This window comes from Lepisosteus oculatus, chromosome 16, assembly GCF_040954835.1.
Source record: "Lepisosteus oculatus isolate fLepOcu1 chromosome 16, fLepOcu1.hap2, whole genome shotgun sequence".
In the NCBI taxonomy this organism is placed as follows: domain Eukaryota; kingdom Metazoa; phylum Chordata; class Actinopteri; order Semionotiformes; family Lepisosteidae; genus Lepisosteus; species Lepisosteus oculatus.
In genome coordinates this window covers 10418978-10439317 of record NC_090711.1, presented here as the reverse complement: position 1 = coordinate 10439317, position 20340 = coordinate 10418978, and the positions used below count along the sequence as shown (strand labels likewise).

Below are 20340 nucleotides of genomic sequence, written 5' to 3'. Positions count from 1 at the left end.
AAGTGTGTTTAAATTCTCAAGCAATGGGAGATGGAAAGGTAGGGAAGGTACCTGCAAAAGTTTCTAAGCAACAACAAAATGAACAAGTGGATTTGTGTGATTATGTTTAAAGCTTAATATTATTTTAGTTTATTTTGTAGAAAGCCGAGAGTACGGTACAACTGGAAACTTAAACCAATAAAAACATGGCTACTCCGGGGTTAAGGTTAGGGTTAGACTCAGACCCAGTTTTCTAGCTCTTATATTTGGTTGAGCGTGTTAAAACGAATGCCATCTTTATTCAGCGTTTGAGGTATCTTTCTGTACTCTATGTAGTCTAAAACATTGGGCCTGATGTAGGACTTTATTGGGTAAAACATTGATCTGTTTTGCAATACAACTCTAAATTGTTATTCTATTACCACAAAGTAGATACAACATAGAACTGTTTGTCATTTAACTGCAAAGTGTCAAGATGGCAATTATCTGCTTCTTGTTATCTCACTGTGGTGTAATGACTTGGGAATGGTCCTGGAAATGATCCTTTTTATAGGTCGGTTGAGCCCCATAATAGGGGCATCAGCCATTGGCACTCACTCTTACTGTGTGGTTGTCCATGTGCTGTGATATGAGCTGTCAAAATGGGGAACAGGGTTGGAAGATTTTAATGTTTCTTTCAGTCACCTCCTTTAAAAGCCACAGTGACCAATGTTTGAAGATCGAATGTTTCTAGCATCCTTTAAGGAAACAAAAATATTCTACATTTAATGTAAAGATGGTATTGTCTTTTTTCAAGATTTCTTTCATATCGTACAAATAATATGGACATACCCCTATTATTTCAAAAATAATAAAGATGCCAAGGTAGTAAAAAAAAATGTGAAGGAATAGTTACATGTTAGAAAGTAACGGGAGTAATAGGGCTATCAGTGCATTAAGCTTGACAGTAAGCAGTGGATTTTGTTTTCCATAAATACAAGTTATCATGTAGTTTTTGTGTGCAATAGACAAAGAAAGCTGGAATTCCTAATACTTCCATAAACAGGTGGTGCTCAGGGAACAGCAAAAGGCAGCTCATACCTGCTTCCACAGCCATCACAGTGATGTTGTGCCAGCCTGCTGTCTCCCTGTCCAAGATCTTGCCCAACGTAATGGCTCCTGTCACAGGGTCGATGTTAAAGATTTTCTCTTGGTCAGTGCCCCGATCAATGGAGTACCTGACGGATAAACGGATAAGTATTACAAACAACGGACCAGCCATGGAGCATCCAATTCTCAATAAACAGCAAGATAAATTCAAAGACAGATGGCTGCTAAACACAGAACAGAAGAAAACAAAATGAAGCATCACACATGGCACCATTAGGCACCATGATGTTTCGAAAATGACTTCTATCTTAGTATTAAAAGATACAGTACAGAACTGTCAGGTGTCTCAATGTCACTGGGTACATTCCAATTTCACCCCCTGTCAATTTGAACTAATTTCCTTTCAGAATGTGACTTTCTAAAACCATCTTTTTGATGTAAATATTTACATTTTCCAACACCATGTGTCTTGAATGAAAAACACAAAAGAGAAAAACAAATACTGCATTAATAGACATTTGTCTAAGGGAACGCTCACTGCTTATTTCCTATTTACAGTATTTCATCTGGCCCTGTATATTTCATGACTGTCAAAGAAATGGCACTGACTGTAAATCTGCCATATACTGCACAATTATAAAAATATAATACCAGAAACTGTACTTCATCTGTCCTAAAGATATGTTGACTAGTGCTTTCCTACCTTGTGATGTTGCTCAGTCCTCAGCCTTATAAATGCCAAAAGATACAATGAATGTAGAAAAATGTTCACTACACACAAGCTGCCACAAGTGATGACTAATGTTACCATCTTGCATTTCAACCCTCACTTTAACTGCACACTGTGACCCTTATAATACCTATCCATATCCATGTTTATTCCAACTCTTCTTTTACTCACAACAATTAAATATTTCAACTGCCAAATACATTTTTTTCTATTCTGTCAATTTACTGAGTACTTGAATTCTGTATCTAAACCTGCTAACTTATCCAAGAAAATCAAATTGCATTGCCAAAGAAAGGAATTTATTTTCCATTGCGTTCTACTTTAAATTGTAACTCTATCACAACTTAACAGTGTTAAATAGTGCAATAATTCACCGTGCCATGACACATTCAGGTTATTCTTATTACTAGCACATCATAAATATGGAAATATGACAATGGATGATAAATAAACTTTGTATAGAAATATTCATGATTCCCTGTACTACAAAGGAAGATGGGTGCTGTCTGTAATTTAACACAATAAAAATTAAATATAACCTCACATTTTCAGTTCTTATGAATGATAATCAAACCATTTTTTTTCTTTTTCAACCACCACAGACAAAATACTGAAATACAGTACCTGTACTTCATTGTGTCCAGACTAAAAGTCAGGTCACAATAAACAAAAGGAAAAAATGTAACTGACCATTTAGCATTTTTGAGAAAGGTATCTTCAACTATTCTTTTATCTTGCCTCGTCAATGAAAGCTACTGTACACATCCTTAAACACTTATTTTTTTCAGCCTATATGTAATTCTTATAGATTTTTAAAAGACATAGTTGTACACCATTTAACCGCTGTGAAATGTGATTAAAATGTAGTGAGTACATGTGAACATTTCCTTTTTTATATGCAATTTCTTTTAAATGTTTAAAAACGCACACATGAGTTGATACGATCCTTAGGCATTCAAGTCAGAAAATTTACAGTAGAAGCCTATGACTCATGGGTCCATTTTAAAACTCTGAGTGTTACCAGTCCCCTAAAGTTATTTTTAAAAGAAAGTCTGTGGGCATTGACACAACAAATAAACAGACTTTTTTATTTGCTCATAAGCATCAAAGAAAGGTTAAGAAACTAAAAATTAAAGCCCCAGGCCAGATAAAAAAGTAAGCCTTGAGCCAGGATTTAAAAGCCGTCACAGTTTCTGCCTCCCTAATTTTCTGTGGAATGGAGTTCCAAAGGCACAGTGCTTGGCATGGCAGCTAAAGCCCAAGCCCCAGAAAACACTGTATGAATATATTATGCAGCACCCTGATAAGAACTGATAAATTGTCACTTTATGCAAGCACATGAGGGATTGTCAGGAAGAGACCCCAACGAGTCCGGGAAACTCACACAAAGTGCTTAAATTTATCCAGAAACCGAAGATTAATTCCTGGGTCTTTTGGCGTTCATAAAAAATCATGGAATCCACCAAATTGACAGACGGTGGTCTCACGGTGTGAAATCTATCTAGTGGATAAAATGTAGCTCAACTTACTTTCTCTGCCTTTTAGGTGTATGTCCACAACATCCACCAAACGTGATTTCCCCAAAATGGCTATAATAATTCGAGATAAATTTTTGCTTTTCCTTACTGTAGCTCATATGAGATGCACCGAGCAGCAATAGTAGTTAAGAAAATCATAATATTTCTTTCTCAAGAGGGAGGTGCACTGAATGCAATTTTGTATTGGAACCATAAAAGCAGTACTGGAATATTTTATTCTATTGTTAAAATACTATTTACAATATGCCTGTTGGGAGAGCTAGTGAGCAAGGGTAGAAAATCCTGTTAACCCATTGAATAAAAAGTTTGGTTTGATATATCTTAAGTTTTTCAACTTAAAAGCACCTTAGACTAAGTCCAGGTGTGGTGCCTGACTGGATACTTGCACCTGGTCTGGCAGTATTACAAACAAATGTGAACAGCACCTCAGATGAGAACAGGAGCTCACAAAATTTACTGGTCAGGACTACAGCAAAAGAATATGCCTGAAAACATTAGACTGAAGTTGAGGCCCTTAAACCCAGTGTGGTCCATTGCAAGACAGTGTAAGACAGTATATGGACTCTCACCTCCATATTTGTTTAATCAGTCCCAAGTAGACTTAGGATTGGCTGTCAGCAATCCCTCATTGAAACTAACTCTCATTGTATTGCCTCTATTCATGACTAAAGAGACTCATCTCTTTTAACTTATAGAAAGATGATAATAACCTGTTTTTTTTCATACATCAGTGATAAAATGATGAAATACCACAATCTAGGTACTGTAATACTAGACAGGGCTTTATTAGTCCTCTGACCAATAGCAAAACTTTGCAGTTTGCATCATACAATGGATGTATAGTATGTGGCCAGTTCTTACATCCTTGGGATGATATAAAAGGCTGCTAATGTTAGCAGGTTTAATTAAAGATTCATAACCGATGAGAAGAGATGTTTGCATCTCAATTACTAACAATACTGAGTGATTACAATAACTGCTTAAACTTGAAGTAAAATATTCCTATCCTTTTCTAGAAATTACACGTTGCTCAACTGGAATTTGGAATCTTGACCATAGCTTAGCTTAGACCAGGGGTTGCATATCCTTTTTTAACTTTAAAACTATCACCCATATAGTCTCCAAGGCCATTTAGTTCCCAAAACGCTTCACCTTTTCATGTATCACCTTCCAACCCAAAACTGAACTGACACACAAGGATGGTTGCAGCTAGTTTACAGAATCACACTTGCAGAGAGCCGATCCTTAAGGATAAGGTCCTCTTTATGCTGCAGCTTGGCATGTCATGTAGTTGGTCGGGGTTGTAGCCGCTATTGTTATTTGTTCTTTTTGGAGCAATGGGAGGAAAGCAAGTGAAGAAAGGTCTTTATGTGCCATCACTGTTTTAAGAGAGACATCAACAGCAAGAATACCCTGCAGGGAGCTACTATTGTGGGCCAGCACTCTCACCACAGGGAAAAATCTAAAACTTACTGAACTGGCAAAATCTTCAAATGTAGATAACACTTCCTTCTGAGTCTCACTTTCGATGCACTTTTTTGTTATAGAGGACACTTCAGTTTTGTCTAGCTACTCTTCCAATAGCTGAACTCCAGCACTTCTTGCCATGTTTTGAATATTTACACTTCCCCTTGAGCTTTGCTGAAAATCAAAGGAAATAAAATGACACTTGACCTTTGAGCAAAGTGGTAATGAGGTTTCCGGCTGTGCTGATAACTCTTTCTTAGTCTTTCCCTTTAATATTTCAGCTTCCACCACATCTAATAGTTGGGTGAGGTTATTTGTCTGCACTGATTATAATTTAAGTAGAATGTGCCTCCTCTTATTTGAACATGCTTTTAAACAGTAGGCTCTTCTTTACACAGAGAGCTGTAAAACAACAGACTGAATTGACTGTTAATAATTATTCTCATGGTTTCTTTAAAATGTTATTTGAAGATTTGTCAGTCAAATTAGCTACATTATTGGGGTATATATTTTAATGTTTATTATCTGTCATTTCTTATATGTAAGGCAATTTAATTGGACTAATTAACTTTATGTATGGAAATAATCATGGGATTTTCATTTTATTGTTATGGTAAATACTTAAGGGGTTACAGCTGTTATAGAGATAATAAAGCTAATAAGAATTTGTGCTACAGCCCATGAAAGGTCAGTATGACTATAAAATAACCTTTTTCACTTTGCTTTTCATGATAAATAAGGAGGAAGATACAATTTTTAAATAAGATGAATTACTAGATTTGTAATGAAACAATAAATAAAATATGAACTGCAAAGCTGCTTATAATCCAGGTATTCAAACAAACAGAGGTGTGATAGATGTACTGTACATGTAGATGTAGAGAAAACTTTGAATAGATGCATTCATGATTATCTGTGCTAAAACAGATGTTGGTTGCACTCTATAATTTAATACAAATAAAAAATAAGACACAACCCCACATTTTCAGTTCATAGGAATGATAACAAAGCCATACTTTCCTTTTTTCAACCACCCCCAAACTAAACACTGACATACTAGCACTAAACTGTAACAGAACGCAATATTGATAAAGATACAGTAAGTCTGTACTGCAGGGGTGCAAGTCAGACTCCAGATTTTGTTTGCAATGCAACCAATTATGCCTGTTAACTTCTGACAAGCAACAATACATAAACAAAAGGAATAAATATTAACTGCAGCATTTTTGTGCAGGATATCTTCAAATATTCTCTTCTCTTGCTTGTTCCATTAAAACTACACATCCTTAAACTGTAGTATTTATTTCTGCTTATATGTAATTCTTACAGATTTTTTAAAAGACATGTTTGTACAGCATTAAACTACAGTGAAATTTGATTAAAATGTAGTTAGTATATGTGAAATTTGCCATTTTTATATGCTATTTCTTTGAAATGTTTGAAAACGTACCCATGAGTTCATAACATCCTTAGGCATTAAACTGTTAACTGTTAACTAAGTGTAACTGTTAACTAATTATAGCTTCATGTTCTCAAAGTGAGTAAGTATGCTGATATAAAATAATAAAAAATAATCAAAGTGTGGTATTAAGCAAATGGAAAAATGCTTCTGCAAAAACAGGAATATAACCCCTTTAAAGAGGAAACAATTGTTTGATTTCATAGGTAAAATGAGCCACAAAGGGAGAGAAATGGGAGTCATTTGTTCTTGCTTAAAAAAAACGTCCACAGAATAGTGGCACAGTCCATGTGGCTCGGAGCATTCTCTGTTTCACCCAGTCCCTGGTTAGAAGCCCATCAGAGCAGTGTTGCATTATTGCATATGAGCGATGGTACTCCAGGCAGTAGGTGGTTGTTTAGCAAGCCTGATAGAAAAGATTAAAGGGGTACCAGTGGGTAAGGCTGTATGCCAGTGAAACAAGGCAGCCAGAATTATGCACTTTGTTACACCTGGAGCTCTTTCGTTTCGGCCTCATGTTTATTTCATGATGGTGATTTGCTGTGCCCGTAAGTTAGTATGCAAGTGTGTGCATGTGTGTATGCTTGTGTTATGTCCCCAGAATAAAGTTTTTTTTTAATCTTTAAACTGCTCTACACTGTTGGCGTTGCGGTTGCTGGAGACTTTTCCTTTTCCCTGATAGACAAAAAGAAGACCGGGAAATAAATTGCAGAAATGAACTGGAGGTGCCGACTCACACGATGCTGCCGGACGCAGCAGCCACAGCAAACAGAAAGGAGCAAACAAACCAGAAAATCAATCAATCTTGACAACAGGAGGATTGATTGTGGACAGTGTGCTCAATTCACACAGAGCTGCCATTGCCATTACTAGAATGAAAACGAGGCTAAATGCATAGAGAAGCACATGGACAGCACAACAAGTTGCATTTCATACAAGTCCAGTTGACCACAAACTCGGAATAATACAGTATATACTGTACCTATTCAGAAGATTATTGTAATGTCAAGTTCAAATAACATTGAAAGAGTATAAGGCATTGATGAGCTCACATCTTGTTTTCAGGGAACTAAATGTACATTTTTACATTCAGAAACTCAGATAAATGACAGCAGTAATTGCTACAGATTGTTTAGTATATTTATTCTAACTCTAACTCTACTTCATAATCAAGTTCTCAGATAAAATCATAAGAACATGAGAAAGGGTGTTTAGGGTTCAAACAAAAGGAGGCTATCTAGCTTGTTTGAGCTAATTAATCTGAGGATTGCTTCCAGATGTTTCTGAAGGAAACTATGGTTCTGAAACTATGGTTCAACAAAATGGCTGGGTAGCTTAGTAGCAGGCTCTCAGTTTGAAGTATGGTTCTTAGCATTTGAATTTTGTCCTCTGGTCTTGTTTCCCTGTTCTATAAAAGTCCACAGGTACATCTATACATCTATTAGGTCCCCAAATAGTCATGTGTTTTTATTAGCCTAGTAAGAATAACTAATTCCTTTGGAGACTGAGAAAATATCTGGTTGCTCTTCTCTGTACCGATTCCAGAGCAGCAATACATACCAAACACAAGATTCTAAAAGTGCTCATAAAATTACATTGTAAAAATTTAAATAAATTGTAATGTAATTTATCATGTTTTATTGGGGGTCTCTCAGAAGAATCTGCAGCAAAAGCCAGACTACATCCCCAGCTCTGGCTTTCAGCCCACTAACTCTTCCAAGTGACTGTAAAAGAGAATTTAGGTAACAAGTAGTGTACAAACAGCTTGCAAGAGCATGAAGGCTTCCAGACCAGAGTCAGTGATGTAATCTCACTCATACTGAAGAACCTTCTAAAATACAGTTTAGTAGAAGTAATACATGGTTATTTTTATGCATGGTGAACAGACCACCATCTATTGTCCTTCTGGGTTTTTCTTTTCTTACAGTTCTTTAAGGCTGCTGTAACTTTTGGCTTTTTGTTCCAAATAAGCTTCAAATTAACTTTTATGATTCTTTAAATGGACAACTAATAATTAAGAATAAGTAGCTGTCAACTTCATAAATGCTCCTGATTACAGGGATAGAGCTCCCTATCCAACATTCTCAGCTTCTGGAAAGGTGTCCTATATAATTAATAATTAGATTAATCAATTATCTGAGAGCCCGGTTGGGCAAAAAATCAAGAAAGCACAGTAGCTCTCTGGGGACTGAATTTGACGTCCTAGCTTTGAAAGGTCCATCCTTGAAAAATGGCACTCTTAACAGGCTACAGTTTTCATCTCATGTAATGATATGTAATGAAACTTCTGACCACGTTTTATTGGGTATAATTAATCCTGCATTTAAATAAAGTAAAATGCATGCATTTTTAACAGCATAGATGTCTGCGGAATAGTCGTCTATCTCAGTCTGTATACAGCTGGAGCTATTTTCAGTCAACCCAAGTGTAATTCACAAGCCTTGACTGCTTAATAAGAAATTCCATTTTCATCCCTCAGTTTTTAAGAGAACCGAGTTTGCCTCCAAGTCAAGTTATTTTTAAGGATCTGACCCTGACAATCTGAGACAAAATAACAGTTATGTATGACCTATTCCTATGGTGTTCTATAAATAGATCCATTTGACATGACTCCAGTTCTGCGTGCTACACTGATGATGACAGTGTAGGATGGGAGCAGTAATGGAATGCAGTACAGGGGTTGCATCCACACTTCAAAACATGTGAATCTTCTCCTTCACTGGCTTAATGCAATATAATGAAAAATTGTTTACCCGATCCTTGGCTGACCCTAGCAAAAAGGATACAGCTTCTTCAGAACCATATTCCCGCACACTGAGCAGAGCCAGTTACTGTACTGTACTGTATATCTAGCTGATCACACTACAGAACTACAGAACAGTCAGCAAACAGACTTCTGGTCTACAACGGAGATTTAAATCTGCTCCAATGTCCATACACAATTTACCGTGGTCAGTTCTGTACATTCACCACATCTGACCAGTCACATTGTGTTCAATTTCTAAATGTTCCCAGTGAGGACAGGATCTTTGTTTAACACATTATTAAAAAAGAGACAACCTGTAATACTGCCTGCGACCGTAATCAAGCGCTGCTTGAGAATTTCTGATTTACTGGTGAATTTGTTTGATGTGTCAGTCTTCCTCTAATTTTAAAGCACATAAAGAAAATGTAAGCAGTTTTTCAGTGACAAATGTCCACCATTCTCTCCTGTCATACCTAACAGGTGCATTCTCCATGTCAGGGTCCATAGCCGTCACAATGCCCACCAGTGCCCCAAGTCTTGCGTCCTCCTGCACAGCCAAGATCACACCCTCCGGGGGACGAAAAAGGGGAGGCTCGTCGGTGTCTGTCACGCTCACCCGAACGATTGTCTGGTCCCGAAAGGAGCCCAGGTCCACAAAGCGAGGGTCCACATGCTTGTTGACAGCTTCCACCACAACATTGTGAGTGCGCTTACTCTCAAAATCTAGGGGCTGAGAGAACAGGCAAGCATAGTCACTGACAGAGAAGTAAGCAGGTGCGCAGTGGAAGAAGGGAACAGGAGTACATACTGTAACAACAAGAGGTATAAAAATAGGGAGAAACCTTATCTCTAGAAAGGGCATTATTTTGTTTTCACTTAATACTATGACCAATTTTTCATGTTTACAATTTTAATGTTTTAGCATTTTATTAATAAACAACAGGCAAAAAAGACTCATGCACTCCTATAAATGAACTGCTGTGAGATATTTGTGAATGGCATCAAAACACTTTTTCACTTTAGATTGGGTCAGCATAAACAATGCAACCACAACAGCAATTCAGTTGCATAATCTGGGGGCATGTTACAATGTCACTGATGGGGATGATTAACACTTAAAAGAGAAGAACAGCTGTGCAAATTAATTGTACAGTTGTATGTACTAATCAGCACTCTGTGGGAAGAAGTGGAATCAACATATTCACCTGGTTAAAGAGATGGGAATTCCTCGTACACACACACACCTGTATTTTCATTCTCTTTTTTATTGGTGTACTTAATCAAATGCAACATCATTCTGGTTTTAATTAAGTGCATCATTTCCACTTGATTGCATAAATAGAATAACCCGGCAACTATTACACAAGCAAATCAGTGCATATACTCATTCAAATTATAAATTTGTTCTCAACAAATCAACTCCTAGTAATTGAATCATTGTCTTGCCCAGGTCTAGAGAAGACAGTGCAAAGTCACAGACTAAATCACCAGCAACTGCAGGGTCATATTGGCCATAGATCAAGATGTGTGTTGTTGTTTATCATTGTGGATTTAATGTTGTCTGAAGACATTTATTTGTACTGTATTTCCAAATCTGAAATCCAGCGATTTCTCCTTCCATTTGCCAGAATCGAGCAAATATTGATTAAGCTTGCTAAATACAGGAGTTACTTTTCTGCTCTACAGTATACACAATTGCTATAAACAGATTCATCCATGGAGAATGCTTGAGGTGTAATGCACCATACAGTACATGAACATGCCGTGTTACATTGCAAGGTAATGCCCAACATTTTTTTTTCCTTTTAATCTTTTCAAATAATCTGATACAGGACTGTACTACTTTGTAAAACTGACAGGTGGCACAGTGAATGCTAAACGTGTCATGTGTCGCCCATTAGTGCTTTCCTGAGCTAGTCATCTTGTACGGTAACACTGACAGAACTTTTCATTTTCTTCACTTAATACAGTATACATAATTACTAGCATTTGTGAATAAATAGTAATTAGAAAACATTATTTTCTTATTTGTTACATGAATATTAAAAATAAAAAAAAACTTTCAAAAAGTGGGCCCATGTAAATGCCTTCTGTGCCTGTGCTGGTGACAATAGATCAAAACAACAGCATGAAGTTATGTCTGTAGAAAAGGCAAAAAAGTTGAATTAGAAGCAATAGATTGCTTCAGTATTTAGAAATGCACATGATAACACATTAAGCAAGGAGAAAACACCTCACTAATCTAGGACTGTCATTAAAATAAGACTCTGTATTGAGATTCAAGAACACAATATAATACATTTGTTCTATTTTCAATTACCAGTTTATATACACTTTTGTTAGAATGTAGCCTTTAGACCTTTGTAAGCTACTCTGAGTTAATCCGCTGCTACATTCTGTTTTAATTGTTCTTTTTGCTTTGTCACCAAATAAGAACATCAAGAATCTCAGTGTTATTTCATATTTATTTTTTCAGTTTTATAAAATAAATTGTTAAATTTTGAGATTCTCTGTGTATGGACTGCACATCTTTTTATTGATGCTTCTGCAGTTTTTTCTTTCAAACCAATGACAGACCACAAACAGACCACTATTTATGATTTTTCCCCCACATTTTATTTAAATATGATAATATCTATGCCCTAATTGTGTTTTCAGAAAGCTTACAGTAGCCTTTTGTTTTTACACAATCATCAGTTCATTCTGCAAGAGTTACAGATCAGCACCTATTTATGTGAAATGCATGCATACTGTATGACCATATACTGTAAATTAAAATACCATAAACTCAGAATAGGTTATAATTACTGTATACATTGTGTGTGAGTATTGGATTCAAGCTTTATTAAAGAAAAACTAATCAATCTTGATACTGTATGTAATTTAAAAGACCCAATATAAAAGTCCCTTATTAAGGCTAAAATGGCAACTCTTGTGGTTGCATTAAGATATTGCAAACAGATTTAATTTAACTTTTGATGTAAACACATAGAAAATACTGTTATTCCAATGCAAAACAGCCATCCCTACTCTTAGTATTTTAATATTTAACATACTGTGACATATAAAATTAATACAGATCTATACAGTATTAGTTATTTTAAGTGTATATTTTTAAATACTAATAGGTGTATGATATTCAAAGACAAATACTGGAAACATGATCAGATAAAGTATAATTTATATGACAACATGACCTGTCTCATTGAACCATTGTCACATAGCTCCATGAATTTGCCCCGTCACCCCCTGAGATATAAAGTGTTGTATTTCAGGGTGTGACATCACCCTTTGATCAATAATTTGATCGTCCTAACCAAACAAAGATGCTGTTTGAAAAAAATTCTCCCAGGTTGAATGTATAAATGATTTAATGAAAAATTCAGTTAAATGAGATTAACATATGGTAAACTAACAACTTAACTAAGCAAACTTTACTAAACCAGACTTTTCACTATTAATATTCTTAGACCTTTCCCATGATTACTGTGTTAACTGTGTTATTTACATTCATATGTGCATTTTAAGTGTGCACTACAAAGTAACTACAGTATATACTGTATGTACATAGAAATTAAAAAATAAAGACATTGATTTAAATTTCTTTTTTACCACAATCGCTTGTGATATCAAGGCCTATTTCATTTCAGCACATTCATAAGTGTGGATATTTTGATTTGTTTTGGTCAGTAATCATTGCACACTTACATGACAAAACCCAGAAACAAAACAATTAAATTAATGTTCACAACTGCAACAAATCATTTCAAGTTGAAACTTTTCCATGTGCTGGGCAGCCAGCTACTAAGGGTGTCAGAGATTGTTAACGTAAAGTGATTATTTTACAGACTGATATATCAAATGAATCACAATTGTCAATATAGTATGCATATTAGATCTTATTATTAGAGAAGGAGTTTATTAAAATTTTCATTCTAAAAATATATTAGATATAATGGCTTTAAAAACACCGTTTTTCACAATTTGTCCAACTAACAGCTGTGAGCTGCACCTTTCTAATGCCGTGGTTCCCCACCTCCTCTCCCATATTAGTCCTACAGGAAAAGCAAGTTACCATACACTCAAAGCTTTACAGGTAATGGAACCTGCCTTCCACCACTACCCCCACCTTGATGATATGATTGCCATCAAAGTGCACCAGTACGCAATCTTATCCCTCACTGATAATTCAGCCGTCCTCCAAAAACCCCCAAACCTCCAACCACGACTTATGAATTAATTCATGAATCAAGCCTTAAAGCTGTAGACCTATGATCTGGAGGCGGTCCCTCAAAAGTGCTGCCTTACAAATTCAAAATGAAACAAGCCTGAAATCAAAAGAGGGTAGGGTCCAGATATGCTCACCTTGCGTACAATGATAACAGCTTCCTGAGTGTCTCCATCAGTGGTGACGCGGAAGAGCTCCCCTCCTTCTTCGTCTACAATGAAGTAGCTCATGTCTGTGTTTTCTCCCATGTCGGCATCCTCAGCCATCACCCGGCCCACCGGAGTACCTACTGGTGCCCCTTCAGACACTGAAAACTGGTACATCTCTGCCAGAGGGGAAATAGAAGAAACTACTGTAACAGTGCAGCTTCCTTTACATTTAATTACTTTATTTCAGCAGCTGACTCTGACAGCAGCTCACAATGTTTAAAGTCAGACTGAAGTTTATCTAATTAATAACTAATTAATAAAGAGATAACTCAGTTAATTGTCACAATTAAAGCTTCCCAAAGCCTGTTATTACTTCAAGAAAATCAGGAAAGAAATGTGACAGTGTAGTCTTTATTATCTGCTCTGTAGCATTAGCAGAAAAGGGAGACAAGTAGGAAATCTAAAGTTCACCTTTTTGTAATAAAAATGTGGGTCATTTTATAAGTTCATGTTACTTTTTCTGATAACTTCCATTAAAGTGATGTAAAAGCAAAACACCTTAAAGAACAGAAATACTTGTTTTACCAAAGCAGCTAAAAACTCAACTGTGATAAATTCTGCCAAGGACTGCGGCACACTAATTCAAACATCCAGAATTACTCTGCATGTAAGGTTGCTAAACATGCACAAATAGGCTAAATTTACAATCTGTCTGTAAGACATCCACATAATAAGACAACACACAGTGATATTAGCTGACGATGTTTAGCTATATTTTTGCTACATTGTATACCCACATATAATTTTAACATTTGGGTTTCTTGGATGAAGTGCCACAAAAGTAACATTTAGTGAAGTTCTCTGTTATATTTACAGATTTTATTTAATCATATAAACTTATCAAAATGTATTTTACTATTACTACACCATGTACTGCAGTAGTTTCCTTTTGTGCTTTCCACCTTTATCTTTTTCTTGTACAGTTAATGCATTCAAATTGTTTTGAAGAAGGATCAACTATTGGAATTTCTAAAATGATATAGTGTTTCGTAACTGGTATCAATGTTCTTCATTTCACAGACTCCTTTATGCAACATGACTAATGTGGTATAAAGGAATCAAAATACAAGATTCTGTGCACTCAATGTGATCCTATTTACTACATTATTTGTACAGTATATCATATAGTGGTTATTCTGCTGCAAAAGTGATTCTACAAACAGTAATACAAAGTGTTTTATCATATGGGTTTTCCTCTATTTCAACAAATTACAAAAAGAGCAAACACTTTTTGTTCTTTGTGTGTCCGGACTGTGAGTAACTCTTGTATTGTATTGTATGTATTGTACTATTATTATATAATTTGTTACACTGTGGCTGTGTTGTGTGTGTTAAGCTGCTGTTGCACTGCAATTTCCCTCACAGGATCAATAAAGTATCTATCTATAATTTAAAATGTCATATAAGTTCATAAAATGCCTTCTTAATATGTGTTTTATTACAATATGTTTGTATGAAATATAGTCTGGCAGGCATTGATTATTGTTTTCTGCCAAGGACATCTTCAGACTGCACGGTGGCACAGGGGTTACCATTGCTGACTTGCAGTGTTGGGGCCCTGGGTTCAATTCCTGGGATGCAAACTCTGAGGAGTTTGTATGTTCTCCTCATGTTTGTGTGGGTTTACTTTGTCTGCTCTGGTTTCCTCCTGCACTCCAACGATATACTGGTAGATTAACTAGAATCTGGGAAAAGTGGCCCTGGTGTGAATTTTTGTGTCTACAGTATATGTCTGCACTGCGACATCCATCCAGGGTGTAACTTGGCTTGTGCCTGTTGCATGCTGGGATAGGCTCAGGCTCCCCAGCAACCCTGCTGTGGATAAAGCATGCAGGCATGTTGTGCACATGTAAAACCCACATCATGGAGCCTTTGCTGTGTCAGATTCACACAAGCCACTTTCACTTGCTATGTTTATTTCAGCAGTTCCTTAGTAGTAGGACTGGGGCTTCTTGAAATTCTTTTGATTTTGCATTATGACTTTAAACATATTTTAATCTGAAAATATTTCTTAATCAAAATGAAAAAAAAACTACTTAATTAAAGAATTAAGTAACTTGTTTTTTTATTTCTTGTCTCAACTACTGTAAAAGCTCTAATGTTATTCAAATGTAGTTGAGCAATAACTTTTTTACAAAGGTGTGGATGAGTTTCTTTTCACATATGACAAAAAATATCTAAAAATGTACAGAATTGCAAAACCATCATTTTAAAATGTGATTTATAAAAAAGAGTAATTATATTAATAAAAAACCCTAGGTGGTGATGAATACACTCTTAGTTAATGAGGGTATAGGGCCACTGAAAAAATACCAAGGTTCTATGATAAATATAATGTTATTCATTAAATCAGATGTTATATTCATAAACCTGTTTAACAGGTTTAACATGACAACATTGTTTTGATTTTATCATCCCGATAAAGGTTTTAAAGTATTAGTTGGAAGACTAATACAATGTATTTCAGTATGTCAGTGCCCTTGAGTCTGTTAAGTATCTGATGTCACCCTCTGCTTCTGGACACAATGTCTGTCTTCAGACCCTTATTGCATGAAGCACATTAAGTTTATATTTTTCCAACATTTGCAAGTGCAACAGATGAACAACAGCCTAAGGGGCACGTCGTTGCACAAACACAAGCTGACATCCTGGGAGTGACTATTTGGAGCTTCAAACAGAAGTTTGAATGTTAAGAATTACACTTAAACTTTCTCATCTTAACAAGTTAAAGGAGTTATGGATAGCATTATATAAGATTACAAACAAGGCCAGTTGGAAGGCTGGTTTGGTATTTAGTAGTTAATTGATCTGAAGATCACCAGGTGTTCACTTCAACAAAATGATCTGGGTAGCTTGTTCTATATTCCTACAACCCTTTTTGTTCTTAGAGTAAAACATGCTTCAATGTGGTTCATGTTTCAATGCTGAAGTATTGAAGAAGTTCACCGAGTTAACTGACAAAGCCACTGCCTTTGAGGATTTTGAATAACAGACTCTGTTGCCCTTGTAGCTCAGTACAGGAGTTTCCATTGACTCTTCCTCATGAGCTGTCAAGAGGGTTACAGCCACACCTGCATCTCTAATTTCTCACCAACCAAACCATTAAATATTTAGTCTGTAGCTATTGAGTTGCCGTTAATATGTAATAAGCTGTGTCAATTAGATTATACAGTCTCCATCCCTGCAGGACACTTCACCTTATTTTAATTAGGATCAAAACAGCCACCAAATTCAGATTAAACCTACACTAGGTAAAGCTTAATTGAAAAATGACTCCTGATATAGAGTCAGTTTTAAATTTAAATGCATCAAAGTTAAAAAAATAAGGTATTTAAATTTCCAGAATGATTTAGCAGCTGATGCCACAATCATTAAATCCAAGTACTAATTAATAGAGTACAAAAACATGCAATTTAGGTCATTCAATTGCTCCAATCTGTTTTAATCTGGAGCAACAATAAACATAAATCATTATTCATATTATTTCACAGCATAGGCTCTTTATTCACATTAATGAACAAGGTCTACATATATAATTTACAAAAACATCTTTTCTCTTAATCTTCAAAGAGTGGTGTTCATTTTTTCACACCTTTTTTTAAGTGTATTTAACCAAATTGACCTTTCCTAAAATTCACATGTAATCAGCTATTTTGTCAATATTCATCTGAATTTCATCTCCCCACCTTTCCCTGACAGATGTGCAAATATAATACAAGGCATTTAAATAATACAATATAATTCAATAAGCATCTCATGTCCAACATAAACAAAGATTCATTCTAATAGGCCATTTAGTAAAAAAAACCTAAGGAGCAAATCTTTGTATTATATTCATAGTACATTTACATTCAGTAATTAGCCTACATGTATTATATACTACTGTGACAAAATATAAGTACTTTACTAACTCATTAGAAAGTGCATGACTAATTAAAAAGGCTGCTCAGGGTTAACAATTTTAAAGTTATGAGAAATAATTTTCTGAATGAATTATGCAGTGTAAATTCTGTAAGTGAGTAAGTTACCACTTCCTGTTTAGATACAGACCTTTAACAGCCAAATCAGTTCTGGAGAATGATTATTTCAGACTAGGATCTAGTGTGCATACTGTAGTGTACAGTATATACTTATATTTTCTGCATACAATCACAAATTGCAAATTGCGATTTGCTTTTTGTAACAATTAATTACAAACGAACAGAACACTTTATTAACTAAAATCAATTATCATATTTTCATTTTATTTTACAACACACCTCTAGACTATATAATCTGCTTTATGCTGTTATTGCTGGTAATATCTGTCAGAAGTTTGAAAATGCTAAAATATGAAACATTTTCTCTATCGTCACAACAGGAATTTATGTACAGTAATTTAATACTGTCTGCATTAATGATACAGTAGGTCTACAAATACTAATAGTTACAAATACTAATAGTTATGTCACTTTCCACATATGTTGCAAAGAGCACAATCTGGAACACAATTCAGAATGATTTATAAATATGTAAACGTGGCTGTCGCATGATCAACAATGAGCAGTGTTGCTGATAAGTGAGTTCATTAGAACACAAAGCAACATTTTCTGTTCCATTTGCATAGAGACGGCCAATACAGAAACTCAACAATGTCTCTTGATCAGAAAAAATATTTGATGTCCCAATCCCACTGTACAGACTACAGACAGACTACAGTGGTCTACAGACAGTGTTATCTGCACATTTATAAAGCATTCAAAATGCAAAACCCCCTGAAAACAATATCCTGTGAAAGGCACACAGCATATGAAAGCATCATTTTTAAAAAAAAAGTTTTAAATGTAATAGTAGAGTACCCAGAAACAGGTGTGGGGCATAATTTATGTAAGGACCACATTGGTTGAAATAGAGCAATTGAATTATACTACCATCCATCAATTTTCTAAGAACTTCTTCCAGTTTAAGGTTGCATGGGAACTGGAACCTAGAAACCCATTAAGCAATAGGCACAAGACAGTGTACTGTATGCTCTATATGGGATGCCAGTCCATCAAAAGGTGCACACAGACATGCACACATTCACACCAAGGCCAGTTTCCCCAGAAATCAATTAACCTACCAATATTTTGTTGTACTATGGGAAAAATTCCATACAGCTAGTACCCCATGTCTGAAACTGAACTTAGAGCTCTAGCACTATGGGGCAGCAATACTTAACACTGCACTACCATGCCACCCTCTGTTACAGTGCTGTTAATCAGAAATGGCAAAATGATAGGTATCCTTTATTTGTTTATCTGTATATTCTATGTGATCTACTGTATTTTGAAAATATGTCTAATATGAATCAAATAGCATACTATTTTTTGGAATAGGCAAGGGCAGCTCTTTGCCTCATCAAGGGTCACACAGGTTCCTCACAACATCTTTAAAACCTGTATAGCCTAGGACTTCTTATTTCTTCTTTCTGTTCTATCTCATGGAACAAAGTATTTTTTATGCTTTCAGAATTTCACTGACTGCAATATTCCAAGTGAGGTGAAAGGCAAACCTTACTTTCTGTGAGTTGCAACAAAGCAAGCACTAAAACATTTGTCTCTTTATGAAAAATATTTGGCTAAAAATAGGACTGAATGAACAGAAATGGAAAGAGAAGAATGTATATATCGAGAAAATAATTCAAACAAAGAAGAGAGAGAGAAGGGAATAGAGACGGAGGAGTCTTTTCTGTCTAATGACTAATGCTGCTTCTTGTCAGGCACCAAGGTTAGGGAAAAAAAGAAATATCCTGTGGACTAGAGCATAAATTCAAACATTGTAATTTAAGAGCTCTATAAACACGATTTCACAGAGTGCCACCACGTATTCCTGTCACATCTGAATAAAACTAATTACCCTCAAGGTGAAAAAAGATGTTAGTGCTTATTTTTAACCACGTGAAGAGTTATCTTTATTAAATCTTACTATAGTATTAATATTCCAAAAGAAAATAAGTCTTTGGGACTGGAGGGATATTGTTTAGAGTCAGGTCACATTCTACATTCCAGATTGTAGAAACCACCAGAGGACAGGAGTTTGAAGTTATTTCAGTGCCTAATGGGAGAAGAGGGATGCAGTTTATCAGATGTCTGGACTTGAAAACTCTGTGTGAAATGAGTAACGTAACTCCCTTCCCTCAACTACTTTTAAATTTGGAGGTTTATGTCCTATCAATTATTTAATCATTATTGTTTATATTGATGCAACCTATTATGAAGTACTTTGAAAAGTCAGGTACTGTAAATAGTAATGTCCTATTTACACATTAAAAAAAATAAACTAACTTTTTCTGTTGAGTTTTACGTATTCAGTGTAATTAGGCAAAACAGCTTAACAGTTATGTTTGTTTAAAAAGATCATTTTGATTAAATATTAAGTTTTCCAATTCCAAGATCAAGAACAATAATTCAAAGCCAGTTACAATTGTTATCATGTATTGTTCAGGTGTCAAACGTAAACATTTCACTTGGTCCTAGATATGAAACCTTGCTGCTAGCGTTACCACACATTGTTTATGTTTCACATAAATGTGTAATGTTTTCTATCTACAATTGAACTAGATGGCCATTTCCACAGTGGTTCAGCTACCTTTGCAGGCTTGACTTGTTCAGAGCAGTTTCATATCTGAAATTGGGCCATACATCCCTAAGTTAACTTGAAGGTAAAATGTTTTTTCCTGTTTCAGGGTAATTTGTAGCAAGAGGACATACTGTAGAGAATAAGTGTAAAGAAATGTTTTCATTTTAAAAAACAAAGTTGTTTTAGATGTAATTAAATAAACAACCAAAGTAAGGATATTTATAAATCCTTACATCATTAATATTGCATGTTTACAGTTAAAATATGTCACATTAGATGTGCAGTGCAACAAAAT

The 20340-nt window shown here is 35.3% G+C and overlaps 1 protein-coding gene across 1 annotated transcript in view; it reads right to left on the bottom strand.

Annotated features, from left to right (window-relative positions):
• The window catches only part of LOC102694707 (cadherin-22), a 288857-nt gene that overhangs the window by 95983 nt on the left and 172534 nt on the right, over positions 1 to 20340 (bottom strand). Inside the window, exons 7-9 of the mRNA XM_006639486.3 lie at positions 13374 to 13561; positions 9482 to 9738; positions 1060 to 1196 (exon numbers count right to left, since the gene is read on the bottom strand). Coding sequence (XP_006639549.1) covers positions 1060 to 1196; positions 9482 to 9738; positions 13374 to 13561 — 582 coding nt within the window. The remainder of the gene's footprint in view (positions 1 to 1059; positions 1197 to 9481; positions 9739 to 13373; positions 13562 to 20340) is intronic.